Here is a 15,547-nt window from a genome sequence, read left to right on the forward strand (position 1 = left end):
GGGGGGAGGTGGAGGTCAGTGGGACCAGGCTGAGCCGATTAAAGAGCAGAGAAGGAAGATTTGCTACCGGCGTGGGGGATGGGGGAATGGGTGGCGGTGTTGGGAACGGCTCAGCTCCTCCCCCCATATTACCCCTTCCGCAGTAGAGGACGTAACTACTCTATTCCTTGCTGCCCTATCCCAAAAAGGAATTTGGGGAATAGCTTTTGGGGAGTCACGGGGCATGGTACCCAAGGGTCGCACCGCACTCAGGCCCCTCCTCTAGCCGGTCCGGTAACCTGTCCTAAACCGACAAGGGGATGGGCCTCACATTAGTTGTGGATGGCTGAGGGGTTCCGGGCTGGGTGGGCGACAGCCCCGCGCGGAGAATGGCACAGAGGAGAACCGGGAGCTGGGCCGGGCGGAGGGTCGGGGCCTGAGCTCTGAGAGGCCGGCTCCGGGAGCGAGGCGGAGCGGGGCGGCGCGGGGGCTGGCGGCCGGGCAGAGGCCGAGATGGGGCGGGGGGTGTGTTTATGCTAGGGACGCGGCCGAGGCGCGGGCGAGAGGCCCGGGCCGGAAGGACAGGCCGGCGGAGCGCGCAGGGGGGTCGCGGCCAGACGCCGCGCGGGCTGCACGGTGAGGTTCGCGCCCGGGGAGGGCGCTTCAGGCCTGCCTCCCACCACCCCCTTTCGGGGGCTCTGGGGGCCGCGGGGGAAGGAGCAGCAGAACCCTCCCGGAAGCGGCCGCCACTCTGGGCGCGCCGCGGCACACGGGGCGGGGCGGGCGGCTGCGGCACTGGGGTGGTTGGGGCGGGCCCGCCGCGCTGTAATCGGATCCGGGGAGGGGGCGGGGAGGGGCCGGGCCGGGCCGGCCGGGGGGCGGGGGGGGGGCGCGGAGCCGGGCTCCGGGCCGGCCGGGCTCCGCGCCTGTCAAACCCCTCATTGTTCGCAGCTGATGTCACTCGCAGTTGTGAGCGGACGCCTCTCCCGGGGACAATGTGGGACTGAGCGGCCCAGCCGCCGCGCCGCCGCCGCCGCAGGACAGCCCCAGCGAGGTAGGGCGCCGGCCGGGCGGGGCATAGCGGGCCGCGAAGTTTGGGGGTTCGGCTCGGGGGCGGGGAGCCCGCACTCAGGTCCACGGCTCGGGGTCTCGGGTTTGGGGGATTGGGAGACTGGAAGGAACATGTTCACTGACCCACACGGCTGAGGCCTGAGCAAGTGGGGGGCGCTGGTCTGCCAGAGGTACCCCCAATATCAGGGAGGGGCTATCTGGACCTCAGACCCCAGATTAAAGGCCCCTATCCCAGGCACTGCCTCTGTCCTTTGGGCGTGCTCTTCTCTTGACCTCCTGCCCTGGGTTCTGGTGCTGTGGGATCTCTGCCCCATCTGCCATTCCTCTGCAGCCCCCTGGTTTGGCTCATACCTTTTCCCCCCATTCTCTGCAGTTCCTGTGGTTTGAACAGATTTCCAGGCCAGGGTTGTATGTAGATGAGCATTTCTGGGCTCAGAGTGGTCCACCATGCTCTTCTGCCCCTCAGCTCTGACCTAGCTCCTGGCCAGGAAAGGGAGATGCCCGCCTCCTCACTGTCCTATCCCAGGCCCGCCATCTTGAGACCTGTGGCACCCAGTGCCCCACCCGGCCCTAGCACCATGGGGAGGGGTCTTTAAGAGGATGCACACAGTGCCAGTTGCATCCTCCTCCTCCCAGATTGTAGGGCTCTGGGTCCCCACCAAACCCAGGATGATCGCCTTCACACTGGACCAACAAAGTATGTTCCCTGGAGGTTCTCTCCCCCCACAAAGAGCTCCCAGACCCCAGGCACTCCCCTAGTAGGTTAAACCTCAACTTTGGCCCTTACTGTTACCTGGGGTCACCCCTCTTTGTTCCAAGACCAGTTCCTGGGACCCTGTCCTCTCTCCATCTGAAGGTCCCCCAGGCTCTGGAAACCCCTTAGCCTCCAGGGCGCCCCCATCCCAGCCCCCACTCCCCAGCCTTCATCAGCATGCAGGCTCAGACTGCCCAAACACAAGGGGATTGTTCTGCTTGCATGCTCAGGGTGGGGGGCTGGGAGCAGGCGGCCCACACACCCTGGCAGGCCCAGGCCATGGGGAGGCTGGTTTGCCCCGCCCTGTGTCCCCAGACAGGCTCTGTCCACCCTTTCTACTTCATCACTCCCCTCCCCCACAGCTTCCATCATCATTGCCCAGTGACGATAATGTCCTGAGGAAAGATCTCTGAGCTGGACAGGTGGACCCTTGGGTTCTCCTAGCTCTGCCAGTTGCTTCCATATGGTCTTACCAACAAGCCTCTTCCCCTCTGGGCCTCAGTGTCACCTCTTGATCTGTGAAGCCCCTCCAGCTGAGACAATGAAGTCTGTGCCACCCGTTCTTCCATCCCCCTGTCTCCACAGAGCTGTCTCCACAGAGAGACTCACTCTGCCCCCCCTGGAAGTCTGAAAGTACAGCCAAAATTTCCCTCCCCAGTGACGTGCCTGGGGAGCCCCTAGACCCCGGGAAACAGCAGAAGCAGGGGCTGAGGAAGGAACTGGGAATCCTGTCCAGGCAAGTCCTGGCTCTGCCCCTGTGGCTGCTTCTGGGGGATGGGTCTTCTCAGCCCATCCTCACTGCTCTTCTGGGACTCCCTAATATCTTCTCCCTGCTCACTGTGGTCCTGTCTCAAATTTTCTGCCCTCTAGAGCTCTCAGCAAGTGGAAAAGATAGGCTCAGAAATGTCCAATCGGGACTTTTTGAAGCACATCTTTAGAGAGACAGAGGCCCGAATAATTACATCCAAGGTTGGGGAGGGCTCCATGGAGGACATAGCATTTGAGAAGTTTTTTTTTCCGATGGGCAGAGTGTGGAGAGGATGGGTGTTTCAAGCTGGGAATAGCCTGGGCAAAGGCCCAGGGTCCTGGGGTGCTAGGCATGTTCCACAGTCTGGTGTGTGCAGGGGATGGGGTAGAGATGAGATAAGAGAGGTTGGCAAAGGCGGGATCATGAAAGGTCTTGAGTGCCCATCTATGGAGATGGGGCTTTATCCCTCTGGCACTGGGGAGCCACTGATGACTGCTGTGCAGCAGAGTGGCCCAGTCTGACCATGGAGCATGGAAACCAGATACCTTCCTCCATGTGGGTGAGACAGGATGAGGGTTGCTACTAGTGGGTGGGCTATATCATGGGGCTTTGGCCTTTCTCCTGGACCTCAGTCTGGCCTGGACCTGCCTTCGTTGCTGTTGGAAGTGAGGAGAGAAGAGATTTTTAGGTCGAGGGCTAATGATGCTCTAAAGAAACTGTCGTGTTCCTGGCATTCACCAGCTTGCTACTTGTGAGGGCTTCCCCTTCCTGCCAGGCTCTGAGTCTGAGACGGACTTGGGTTAAAAACCAGAAGCTGGAACTGGTGGACCCCAGGCTGCTCCCCTGCAGGCCACTCCTCCCCAAGAGCTGGGTCTGATTGGGCAGCTGGGAGGCTGGGTATCTGGGTCTCAGGATGCTGGGATGCTGGGGAGTTCTTGTGGGAGTGAGCATCCCCAGAGTAAGGGGTGGGGAGGGGAGCCAGAATGCCTTAATGCTAACCACCCCAGGTCTGGCGTTTACCTCCATGCCACGCCCTGCCTTTAGTGACGCCCCAGCCATTCCCCAGCATCACTGGGTGTGGCCAGCATGGCTTCTTTGGCATGGAAGTAGGAGGAGGCTGCTCAGTTGGTGCTGTGGGTGCTTTGGGGGATGTAGGGGGGATATGAGGTAAGAGATAAAACTAGAGACTGGACCCTCCTCTCAGCCCAGGTGGATCCATAGACCCTGTCCGGTCCAGCTTCTCGGCCAGCAGAGCAGAGGGAATCCCCCAAGGGGCGGGCCAGTCCACTGGAGTTGGAGGAGCCCTCCCCTCTCTCGGATTGTTCTTGCTCTAGAACAAAGCCAGGGTGGACACTTGATCCTTGCATGGGGGGGGAGGGGGACGGGCTGACTAAGCCCCCGGCCCTTTGATTGGACAGCTGTCCGGGGAGAGAGACAGCTGGGGGAGAGGGGCGGGGAAGCCGCCATAGCTTACACAGCTGTCGTCAAACCCCCCCTTTCCGCCCCCCTCCCCGCCCCCTCCAGCCTGTGTGGCAGGAAGCCAGGGGCAGAAGAGTGGGCACTAGGTCTGAGGAGGGGCCTGGGGAGTAGGAGGGGAAGCTCCAGGTCAGAGGCTGGTCTGTGCTTGGTTTGTTCTGCCAGGGAGCCCTGCTGGGAAGAGGGGGCTGGGCTCCCCCAGAGGTGAGCTGGAGGTCAGTGTGGCACGTTGCATGGTTGCCATGTGGGTGGCCTGGCAGGGACCCAGGACCCACCAGGCTGGAGCAGTAAATAATTCAGACCCAGGTGGGGGTGGGGGCAGTAATGTTTAATGGGGCTGCCTGTACTCAGGACACCTGGGAGAATAACTTAGGGTGGCTTAGGACAGGACCCCTCTTTCTTTCCCAAAGGGTCTCTCAGACAGACAATCATGCCACTCGCTCTGCACCACATACACACATAGTAGTGGGTAAACTGAAGCCTGGGTCAGGTGAGGGCCTGGCCAAGGTACCCATTGAGTTGGGGCAGTGAGGTCCTGCTGCTGACCTAGGTGTCTTTCAGGGTGGAAGCCCCAGTTCTGGTCATATTCCAGCCCTCCTGTCCCATTTTTTCTTGGAGTCTTATGCCCACAAAAGGTGATGTAGAGATGATGTGGGGACAATGTCAGGTGTCCTACAAGGGTCTCCAGAAAATTCCGGAGCTTGAGACCTGTGACTTTGGACAAGTTGTTGGTCCTCTTCAAAAATGACCTATTTCTACTCCTGGCTAGGCAGGGGCCTTAGAGCCCAGTCCCTACCTTTGGAGTGCCTGCTATCTAGGAAGGGGACTGACAGACAAGGTCTCTGACAAACTGTGACAAAACCTCAATCGGTAGGCAGGACCCCTGGGTTCTTGTCCCTCCATGCCCCACCTCTCTGGGTGACCTTGGATAGATTACAGACAGCCTCAGGTTCCCCTTCTGTGCAGTGAATTCATCTGCTCATCTAACCAGTGTGTTCTGAGCATCTTCTCTTCCCTGGAGCTGGCTGAGCCCTGGGAACACAAGGAGAAGACAGCAACCTTGGCTCCTGCTCTAAGGGGCTCCTGGGCTTGGCTGGCCAGGGAGACAGAAACCAAACACATCATCATAAATGCTTTGATGGGGGAAGTGCAGGCAGCTGCGGGAATGTCTAGCAAGGGCAGCCAGCACGAAGCTGGCCAGGATGCTCAGGGAGCACAGGCTTCACACCCACTGCTGACCTACGACCTCTGAAGAACCTATGGACAGAACTCGAATGGAAGGAGGAGACAAGTGTCAGGAGTCTGGGGAGGCACGAGTCAGTGTGTGCTTGGAGAAACCGGGTTGTCTCCTCTATTGGACCGTCAAATGAGGAAGCAGAGGCCTCCTGCCACGTACTGGCTTGTTCAGGCTGCCTGAGAGAATGAGACTGCTCCATACCCAAGCTCCATACCCAAGCTTTGGCTGGCAAGGGGGGTTCATAAGAGGACTGTAGGCAGAGTTCAGTGCCCCTGATCCTCTGGTCAAGATGAGCCAGGTCTGTGGAGGGCACCCAGGGGCCTCTGGAGTACGTGGAGCTGGGCACATTCATCCATGGGCCCCATGCTCTCGGGGCAGAAGGAATTTGCAGGGATAGGGCTTGGTCTTGGCACAGACTTGGCACCAGTTGGTCCCATTCTCTGTTCTCCTTGGGTCTGGTCCCCCAGTGAGCTCCCCATCAAGGCTGAGCTTTGGCGGGAGACAGCCGCTGGAGGAGGGATTTCCAAGCAGGATTAAGGTTCAGGATTAAGTTGGGGCATGAAAAGGGGTTGGGGTGGGGAGGGCTGGCGGCTGAGTTAATCCCAGCAGCTAATCTCTGGCTCTGCCTTCCTCCACCCAGTTAACAGCCTTTACATTCCTGCAAGGCCCCCAAATCCCTTTCTTACTCATCACCCATTTCCCAGCCCAATTTTGGGGGGAGGAAATTGAGACTCAGAGAATCCAAGTGACTTGTTTCTCAGTACAAGAGAGTGCTTCAGGTTTGGGAATGTGGCCCGTCTGAACCACCCTCACCTGCTCCAGGGCCATTCTCTCCACACAGAAGCGGGATTGGAAATATCACTGTACAGACTTCTGGTCTCCTGACACCTTCCTGCCCTGTCTCCCCCCTAGAGCTGTCTGCAGGGACCCTCTTCTCTATTGACTTCTAGTGGATGAGGGTCGCCCCTGGAGGTAGGCTCCCAGGCCACCAAGCCTTTGCCAGGAGGGGGAAGGCAGGAGCAAGAGGGCCGCTCCTAGAGCCTCACCACCCTCCCTGCAAGACTCCCGTGGCTCCCAGTGGCTGCCCCAGCTTCCTCTCCAGGGGCTCTCTCGTGCTCTAACTTGTGGAGACTCTGGCCCTGGAAGCAAAGGCCTTTTTGGGAAGCTTTACTCACCACCAAGACCTAATCCTAAAGGTCAGGGAGGAGGCTCCTGTATCTTGACTCTTTTAGGCCTCCTAGTTAATTCTTTCTTCTAAGAAAGAAGGAAAGGGAAGGATATTCATGGAGACTGGTGCTGACTGCATACGTGCTTATCTTGTTTTAATTCTCATAACTCTTTGGGGGCAGGAATTGGTATTCCCCCTTTTACAGATGGGCAAGCTGGGGATTAAATGACCTGTCAAGGTCCACGCTGTCTCCCTTCTCCGGGAGTTTTGATTAGCTGAGGTCTGGGTGAGGCTGGCAGGGGCAGGAGTAGCCGGGCTTCTCTAACGTCTCCCCCACTGCTCCCGCAGAACCCGTCAGGCCGCAGCGTGGACGCCCTCCCAGGCTGCTGTGGCCCCAGCCCCGCCTGACAGGATGAGCGGCTCAGATGCGGGGCTGGAGGAGGAGCCAGAGCTCAGCATCACGCTCACGCTGCGGATGCTGATGCATGGGAAGGTGAGCAGTTGGCGGGGCAGGGGGCAGGTGGCAGGTGGCGGCCAGCTGGAGAACAAGGCTCAGCCAGCCGGAGTTTGCCCTCAGACGTCCTGTCTTCTGTAGAGCCCCTGCCCCATCTGGGGGGAGGGGCAGGTCCCGGGACACGGGTCCTCTTCTGACTCCACTCTTGTCTTGTCTGCAGGAAGTGGGCAGCATAATTGGGAAGGTAGGTGCCTGGCCCTGCTCTCGGGTGTACCCCCCAACCTGAGGCTTCAGCCCAGGGAAGGAGGCAGCGACCGCTCAGGCTAAGAGTGATTCTCTCTCTTGTCTCCTGCAGAAGGGAGAGACTGTAAAGCGTATCCGGGAGCAGGTGAGAACGGGGTTTGAGGGAGGAGCCCGGGGTTCCCAGTGTGGAGGGGAGGGGAAACCCCTGCCCCACCTTCTCCCCTTACCACTGTGTCTGTGATGACCAGCGAGTGCACCTGGACAGTGGTGGTTCCCAGCCTTGGCTGGTGCTTGGTGAGTGGGTGGGCAGCTAGGTTCCCGGTGAGGGAGCAGAGACAGTGCTTCCAATGCCCGCTGCTCATCCTGTACCTGCAGAGCAGTGCCCGGATCACCATCTCCGAGGGCTCCTGCCCTGAGCGCATCACCACCATCACAGGGTCCACGGCAGCTGTCTTCCATGCAGTCTCTATGATTGCCTTCAAGCTGGATGAGGTCCGGGACCACCTGGGGTGGGAGGCCAGGGTTGGATTCCCGGGAGAAACACAGATAGTGGATACAGGTGGGGAGAGGAGGCTGCGCCTTGGACATGGTTCTGGCCTTGGAGATGGTTCTGGCCTTGGAGTAGAGCTTGGGAAGGGTTCCTCTGGAATCCCCCAGCTAGAGGGGTGGGGAAGGAGCATGGACATGCATGGCCAGTCCTCTGTCTCTGCTCCAGGACCTTTGTGCGGCCCCTGCAAATGGTGGGAATGTCTCCAGGCCTCCCGTGACGCTACGCCTTGTCATTCCTGCCAGTCAGTGTGGCTCGCTGATCGGGAAGGCTGGCACCAAGATCAAAGAGATTCGGGAGGTGAGGGGAAAGGGATGCCACCTGTGGGGAGCCCCACCCTCCCTGGGCTTATGGCTTCTGCCCCTGGAGTGTTCTGAACCTGTCCAGCCCTCCCCTGGGCTATGCGAGCAGCAGCAGTGACTTCTGTTCTCTGCCTGCAGACCACAGGTGCCCAGGTACAGGTGGCAGGAGATTTGCTCCCCAATTCTACAGAGCGTGCTGTCACCGTGTCTGGGGTACCTGATGCCATTATCCTGTGTGTGCGTCAGATCTGCGCTGTCATCCTGGAGGTGCTGCTTCAGGGAAGGGGGTGGGCAGGGATGGGCCTGGGCTTGCCTCATCAGGCACCCCAAACTTTATGCATGTGACATCAGGTGGGGCAAGGATGACCCAGCAGGAGCAAGGTGTATCTGCAGGAATGAGTTAACAGCTCCAGGATGTTGGGATGCATTTTCCTGGGGGGCATGGGGCAGGCCTTGAAGCCACACAGCCTTTGCGGAAGTTGGTGAGGCCCCAAGAAGTCCTGACAGCCTCCCCATTTTTGCCTTGCAGTCTCCACCCAAAGGAGCCACTATCCCATATCATCCCAGTCTCTCTTTAGGCACTGTCCTTCTTTCTGCCAACCAGGTGAGTGGAAACAGCAAGAGGGATGGAGAGTGTTGCTGGAGGAGGAGGAGTTGGACTGAGATGGTGGTAGGGATAGAAGGAATTTGGGGTCCAGAATAGATAGGAGGAGTGCCTTGGCTGAGTGGCCATGACCTGTCATGGTAACCTTTTTTCACCTACATTGCCCCCACAGGGCTTCTCCGTCCAGGGCCAGTATGGGGCTGTGACTCCAGCTGAGGTGAGTGACCCACAGCCCAAGGCGGTCCCTTCCTTAGCCCATCCGCCTCTGACTTCTGACTCCATTTGTTTGACACAGGTCACCAAGCTCCAGCAGCTCTCAGGCCACACAGTCCCCTTTGCCTCACCCAGTGTGGTGCCAGGTGAGCACCTCTTGCAGAAGGAGGCCAGGGGACAGAGCATGGAGACCTGGCGGGGCCAGGTATCCGCCCTGGGATGGATGGGAGGCTGCGGAAAGCCCAGAGCCACACCCAGTAGCCCCTCTTCTCCCCCTCAGGGCTGGATCCCAGTGTACAGACCAGCTCGCAGGAGTTCTTGGTTCCCAACGATGTGAGCAGGGGATGGGGCAGCACAAGGGTGGGGAGTGGGGCCTGGGGTCTGGGCTTCGCCAGGGTTGAATTCCACCTTCCCCCCAGCTGATTGGCTGCGTGATCGGGCGCCAGGGCAGCAAGATCAGTGAGATCCGGCAGATGTCAGGGGCACATATCAAGATCGGGAACCAAGCGGAAGGTGCTGGCGAGCGGCACGTGACCATCACTGGCTCGCCGGTCTCCATTGCCCTGGCCCAGTACCTCATCACTGCCTGGTGAGTGTGGGGGATGGGGTCAGGGGTCACGGCCTCACATGCCTGAGAACATCACACGTGGACTGGGGAGAGCTAACCCCTGCTTCTCTGTCTGGGCCTGCTCCTGCTTCCCCTAATCCCATCCCATCTCCTCATGGTTCTCTGCCTAATTCATCCCATGTTGCCTGCCTTCCCCTTTTACATCCTCCTCTCCCATCCCCTCTTCCCATCCCTGACTCTTCCCTGGGTCTTTGGCCTCCATATCTTTCCCCTCACCACATACCATATCTGCTTCTCCTTTCCCATCCTCTCAAGGACTTTTCTACCTTTCCCATCTTCCCGCAACACATCTACTCCACATCACTGTTTTCCCCTTCATTCCTGTCTCCTCTAATCTCTCCCCCCATAGGTGCCCTCATTGCCCCCTCTCCGACCTTTCCTTTCATCTACCCCCTATATCTCTCTCCAGTCTAGAGACGGCCAAGTCTACCTCTGGGGGGACACCCAGCTCGGCCCCCACAGACCTGCCCACCCCCTTCTCGCCGCCCCTGACGGCCCTGCCCACAGCTCCCCCAGGCCTGCTGGGCACACCCTATGCCATCTCCCTCTCCAACTTCATCGGCCTCAAGCCCATGCCCTTCTTGGCTCTGCCGCCCGCCTCCCCAGGGCCGCCACCGGGTCTGGCAGCCTACACCGCCAAGATGGCAGCAGCCAATGGGAGCAAGAAAGCTGAGCGGCAGAAATTCTCCCCTTACTGAGGCTGGCTGAGGCACAGGTGGGGGCAGCAGGACCACGGGGCATGGGGCTGCCTCTGCACCCTACCTGCCCAAGGAGACTACCCCAGGGTCCCTAATGCCGCTAATGCCCAGACGCATGGATGCACCCTCCCCACCTCACCCTGGTCTGCAGGAGTTCCTCCTCTCTGAGTAGGGGCAATTTCTGGCTCAGGGTTCTGGGAGCTGTGGCAACCCCAGGGTTAGGGGCCCCATTCCTCTCAGCTCTGTGCTTGGATGCAGGGAGCCCCCACATGGGGAAGCATCACTCATGCACTCCCCACCCCCTAGAGCTTCCAGCCTACTGCCCCCCTGTAGGGTTCAGGGAGGAGGGCTGGGGGAGGGTGCTGGGAGCCAGGCTTCTCTCCCCACCACCCTGCAGATACCTGCTGCTTCCACTGACGCCCTTTTGACTGGAATGGACTGGCTGGGCTTGGCAGGGGGTACTCAAAAGGGAGAACTGCTGGGTAGCTGGGGGAGTGGCGTGGGGATAGGGGCCGAGTTCTCAGCAGCCGAAACTCTGTACAGTTTTTTCAATCCCTGTTTTTGAATAAATATTCTCAGCGACCAGGAAGCTGTGAAACACTGTGGGGGTTGGGGTATAAAACCTTCAGAGAGTGGGTCTAGTTGCCCTGGAGGACCACCATCTGTGAATCCACCAGCCCCAGCTGGATCTCAGCCCCTTCCTCCTGCCAGCTTTGGGCTGGGGCCTTTTGGGGTCATTCATCCGGCCTCCTGTCCAGGCACCAAACTGATCCAGTTGTTTTATGGGCATCTTAGAAGGTGATAGAGGAGCTTTAGTAGCTTTGTCCAGCCTCTTGCTGCAGATGTCTGCAAAGTCCTTGTAAGTGTCTCTCTACTGGTTCCTCCTGCAGCTGAATCCTGGGCCTTGCCCTACTTGGCCCATCCCTTTGGCTATGAGCTCCTAGGGCCCTTCTCTTCCCTCGGCCTGCTCTGCGATCCTGTCCCTTTCTCTCCTCCCTTGGTCTGGGGAAATTCCATGAGTGTCTTCAACCACCTCAGGGCTGGTCCAGGGTTTACGTGGGAAACCACGGAAGAGTAGATCCTTGCGTTGGGTCCAGAACCAAGATTCCTGGCTCCCAGAAACCTCTGGGCCTCACCAAGCTGCAGGTACCGTTTTTACTGTTCCAGAGCCAGAGGTCCAGGCAGAGCACCTGCAACGACCAGGGCAGGGGGCTGGGTGAGCCCCTTCTGATGCTGCTCTCTGTTCTCCAGTCCCAGCTCAGCTCAGGAAGGAGAGTTCTTAGGTAGCCTCTGCCATGCTCAATCTCTCCTCTCCTGCCAACTCGGGGGCCTGTTCTCGAGCCTCAGAATGAGCTAGGGCGGGGTCCTTCCGTGGTACTTGGAGGCGCTGGAGGAGTACCCGCGGGTGCCAGGTCTGCGGAGTGTAGGCCCGTGGCGGCGGGGGCAGTACCTGGCGGGCAAGGCGGCCTAGCGCGCGGCGTACTGGGCGTTGCATCAGGCCGTACAAAAAGGGGTGAGCTGCGAAGGCTGAGTAGGCTACCCAGGTGACAGCCGCCTCGGCTGCTGCGGCCTGCGCAGCGGGCGCCAGGCACGCGCAGCCATAGGGCAGCCAGCAGGCTGCGAATTGGCCCACGGCCAGCGCTGGGGCCAGGGCTGCCTTGCCCCCGGGCAGGCGAGGCCGGAGAGGCGTGAGGATGGAGAGGCGGCTGTCCAGAGAGTCGGAGCGCTGCCGGGACTCGCTGGCGGGCCGCAGGGGACGCGGGGGGCGCAGGGCAGCGCGGCGAGCCACAAGAAAGATGCTGCTGTAGGCGCCGAGCAGGAGAAGGGCGGGCAGCCCGAAGGCCAGCAGAGCCCAGACTGGCCGAAAAGGTCCGAGACCCCCGGCCAGAACCGAGCAGCGCGCGGGGGCAGGAGGCGGTGCGGGTGGCGGTCCGAGTAAGGAGAGCGCGCCCAGCAGCCCGGCTGCGGCCCACACGGTGACGAGCACGAGTGCGGGCGGTGGCCGCGCGCCGGGTCGCAGCGGGTGCACGATGAGGCGGTAGCGAGCTAGGCCGAGCGCGGCCACGCCGAGCGTGCAGGCTGGCAGCAACGCCGCGGAGAGGAAGCGCGCGGCGCGGCAGGGAGCTGGGCCCAGGTGCACGCGGCCCAGCCCGGGCGGCGGCGCGGCCAGCAGGCCCAGCGGCATGATGGAGGCAGCCGCCAGCAGGTCCACGACGCACAGGTGAGCCAGGTAACGCGCGTCGCGCAGTCCTGGGGTGCGCAGCACCACCGCCAACAGCGTGCCGTTGCCCAGCAGTGCCACCGCCTCCACGACGGCCGCCAGGACTAGCCCCACCGAGCCTGCGACTTCTGTGGCGTTCAAATCCGTGGCGTTGGCCATTTGAATGCTCAGGATTCACCCTGTACTGGGATGCAGAGAGCAAAATGGAGCCCGCGGTTCAGAGATTCTCCTCACCCACCCCTTTCTCCTCTGTCCCTCACCTCATAGGCTGCTCAGGCAGCACTGGTTGCGATGCCCAGACTGCCGACTACCTGGGGACTTGGCGGACCCCATGGTGGGTGCAAGGCTGTGTCTGCTGACTCTCTCCCACGCCCCAGCTCAGCTTCAGCAACTCGGCCCCTGTCGGAGATGGTACTGGCTGTCACTCTGATGTTGCCCTTCAGAGATGCACAGAGCCTGTGAAGGAGGGGCAGGGCCTGGCACTGTGTCCCTGGGTCCTAGCAGCTGACAGCTGGAAACCTGAGACTCTGTTGTGGAAGTGCCTTAGGGTGCCGCTGGAGGGGGCCCCAGAGCAGGCTCAGGCCTACAATCTAGACCAAGGAAGCTAGACCGTGGGCTTGGATGAAGCCGGACCCTGCTCTGCTTCTCCCAGTGGTGGGAAGTGGCCCCTTCCCCTCTGCTCACCTCCCACATCCCCATCAGTAGGGGACGTTAGATCATTCAGCCTACACACTGAGGGGAAACAGGTACCGTACCAGTGGAACAAGAGCTGGAGTAGAAGATCCCCACATACCCTCTGGTCCTCAGCAGGGTTGGTTCTTTTAGGAAAAGAGGAGGCTGGGAATAGTGAGGGGGAAATCACAGGGCATGGCACATGTCACATGCTTAGTTGGTATTAGCATGGCACAGAGTAGGTGCTTCATGAATTATTAAGATACAAATGCAAGCCCCATCATTGTATGGAATAAATGCGTGGAGGCCTTAGGGGGTAACTACTGAGTTCTGTTGTGGTTGTTTGTTGACAAACAAGCCTCTCTCTGGTGAGAGCGCCCCAAGTTTTCTTTAGGAACCCACACTCCCCAACTCTCAGGACATGTGGTTTAGATGGGCACCGTCTATTTTCCTGGTTAGGCCTATTAACCCAGATCTGGCCAATCAGTGTACAGCATTTCCCACCCCCTAACCCCTCAGTAAAGCATCCCTCTCCTCCCACCTTTCCAAGGTGATTGGTTCAGGGTAAGTGATCTAACTCCAAGGGGGCATTTGCCCCAGATGAAGTCATTCAGTCCCATGGCAAAATGCTATCTGTACCTTGATAGGGTTTACTTTTGTATCTGAAGCTTCTTCCTCTCCCCTGAACCCTAGGCTTGGTTGTCCATCTGCTGCCTCAGCAGTTCCCACAGTACATTGACTAGTAGGCATCTTGAATGTCCTGCATCCACAATATAACTGTGACCACTTGCCCCACCCCAGTCTGCTCCTCCCAGAGTCTTCCCCATCTTAGTAAACTCCATCTCAGGAGTTTTCTTCACACACCGTCTTCCCCACATCAACTCCGTCAGCATATCTAGCATCTGAACCATTTCTCACCACTGCCACCATGCTGGTCCCAGCCAACACCCCCTCTGGCCTGGACCATTTCGGCATCCTAACTGATCTCTCTGCCTCGAATCCTGCACATTGGGCTGGTCATTTGCCTGTTTGCCCTCAGATCCATTCCCCACTATACCCCAGTGCTGTTTTATCTTGCAGGGAACTATACTTGCCCAGGCTGCTTTGCCAACTGGCTTTTGGATATGTTCAGCCAATGGAAGCTACTAGCAAACTGGAGAGCTGGAAGAGGAAAGAAGCCAGGGTGTGTCCCCTCTCATGCTCAGCCTGGTTTCTGGGTCTATCTCGGTGGAAGAACGACTCTGTCTCCAAAGCCCTAGCTCCCATAAGGCACCCCCTTCTGTAATTTTGGCTTCTACAGGGTAGTCCTGTCCTTAGGGCATTGTAACACCATTTCCTTCCATTACTCCTCCGGCCATCCCCTGCTTGCTGATTCAATTCATTCCCTATATTAAATCCCCCTTGTCGGAAATACGTACAGTGATTTCATCCACTGACTGGATCCTGTCTGACACACACCTGACAATCCACCATCTAGAAAGAATTGCTTAAGTAGATACTTCTAAAATCAATCAGATCATGTCATGAGCCTGCTTTTTTTTTTAAATTAAAAAACGTATTTTTATTGAGAAATGTTCACTTGCATGTAGTCCAAACATATTATGCGATCAGTGGCTCACAATATCATACATAGTTGTGTATTCATCACCATGATCATTTTTAGAGCATTTGCATCAATCCAGAAAAAAAAAGAAAAATGAAAAAACCCATACATCCATTTCCCTTACCTTTCCCTCTCTTTGACCACCAGTATTTCAATTTACCCAATTTTTTATCCTTTATCCCTCCCTATAATTTATTTTGTATCCTTATTTTTATTTACTTTTTTGCTCATCTGTCCATACCTTGGGTAAAAGGAGCATCAGACACAAGGTTTTCACAATCATGCAGTCACACTGTAAAAGCTATGTAGTTATACAGTCATCTTTAAGAATCAAGTCTACTGTAATAGTTCAACAGTTTCAGGTACTTCCCTTTAGCCACTCCAATACACCATAAACTAAAAAGGGATACCTATATAATGCATGAGAATAACCTCCAAGATAATCTCTTGACTCTGAAGTCTCTCAGCCACTGAAACTTTATTTTGTCTCATTGCTCTTTCTCCTTTTGTCAAGAAGGCTCTCAATCCCATGATGCCGGGTCCCAGCTTATCCCCAGGAGCTGGGTCTCACGTTGCCAGAGAGATTTACACCCCTGGGAGTCATGTCCCATGTTGGGGGGAGGGCAGGGAGTTCACCTGCCAAGTTGGCTTAGAGAGAGAGGCCACATTTGAGCAACTCTTTTGTTTCTCTGGGAGTGACTCTTAGGCATAATTATAAGTAGGAATAAGCTTCATAGGGACGAGCCCCACGATCAGGGGCACAATCTATTAAATTGGTGTCCCCACTGCTTGTGAGAACATCAGGAATTCCCCATATGGAAATTTAATATTTCCTTTCTCTCTAGTACTCCAAGGGGACTTTGCAAATATTTTTTAATTCTCTGCTCAAATTACTCTGGGGTATGTCAGGGCATTGCACGTGTGCAAAC

At 58.0% G+C, this 15,547-nt stretch overlaps 2 protein-coding genes across 5 annotated transcripts; one reads left to right on the forward strand and one right to left on the reverse strand.

Annotated features, from left to right (window-relative positions):
- The first annotated feature begins 851 nt into the window (after positions 1–851).
- PCBP4 (poly(rC) binding protein 4) lies at positions 852–14,627 on the forward strand. Of its 4 annotated transcripts, none has more exons than XM_077129107.1 (13): positions 852–1,033; positions 6,782–6,926; positions 7,108–7,131; positions 7,243–7,275; positions 7,506–7,622; positions 7,846–7,977; positions 8,118–8,246; positions 8,509–8,583; positions 8,756–8,800; positions 8,879–8,942; positions 9,077–9,129; positions 9,216–9,385; positions 14,096–14,627. In XM_077129107.1, exons 2-13 carry the CDS (start codon positions 6,846–6,848, stop codon positions 14,298–14,300), a joined length of 1,128 nt encoding a protein of 375 aa, XP_076985222.1. In that variant the 5' UTR covers positions 852–1,033; positions 6,782–6,845; the 3' UTR covers positions 14,301–14,627. The 4 variants fall into 4 exon arrangements, with proteins under 4 accessions (XP_076985222.1, XP_076985221.1, XP_076985223.1 ...); XM_077129106.1 differs by lacking the exon at positions 14,096–14,627 and adding an exon at positions 9,834–11,650 and having other exon boundaries at positions 9,243–9,385; XM_077129108.1 differs by lacking the exon at positions 14,096–14,627 and adding an exon at positions 10,031–11,649.
- Positions 11,402–12,502, reverse strand: GPR62 (G protein-coupled receptor 62). Its single transcript, XM_077129109.1, has one exon. It carries the CDS (start codon positions 12,500–12,502, stop codon positions 11,402–11,404), a length of 1,101 nt encoding a protein of 366 aa, XP_076985224.1.
- Positions 14,628–15,547: the final 920 nt, after the last annotated feature.

The sequence above is a fragment of the Tamandua tetradactyla genome, chromosome 15 (genome assembly GCF_023851605.1).
Source record: "Tamandua tetradactyla isolate mTamTet1 chromosome 15, mTamTet1.pri, whole genome shotgun sequence".
In the NCBI taxonomy this organism is placed as follows: Eukaryota; Metazoa; Chordata; class Mammalia; order Pilosa; family Myrmecophagidae; genus Tamandua; species Tamandua tetradactyla.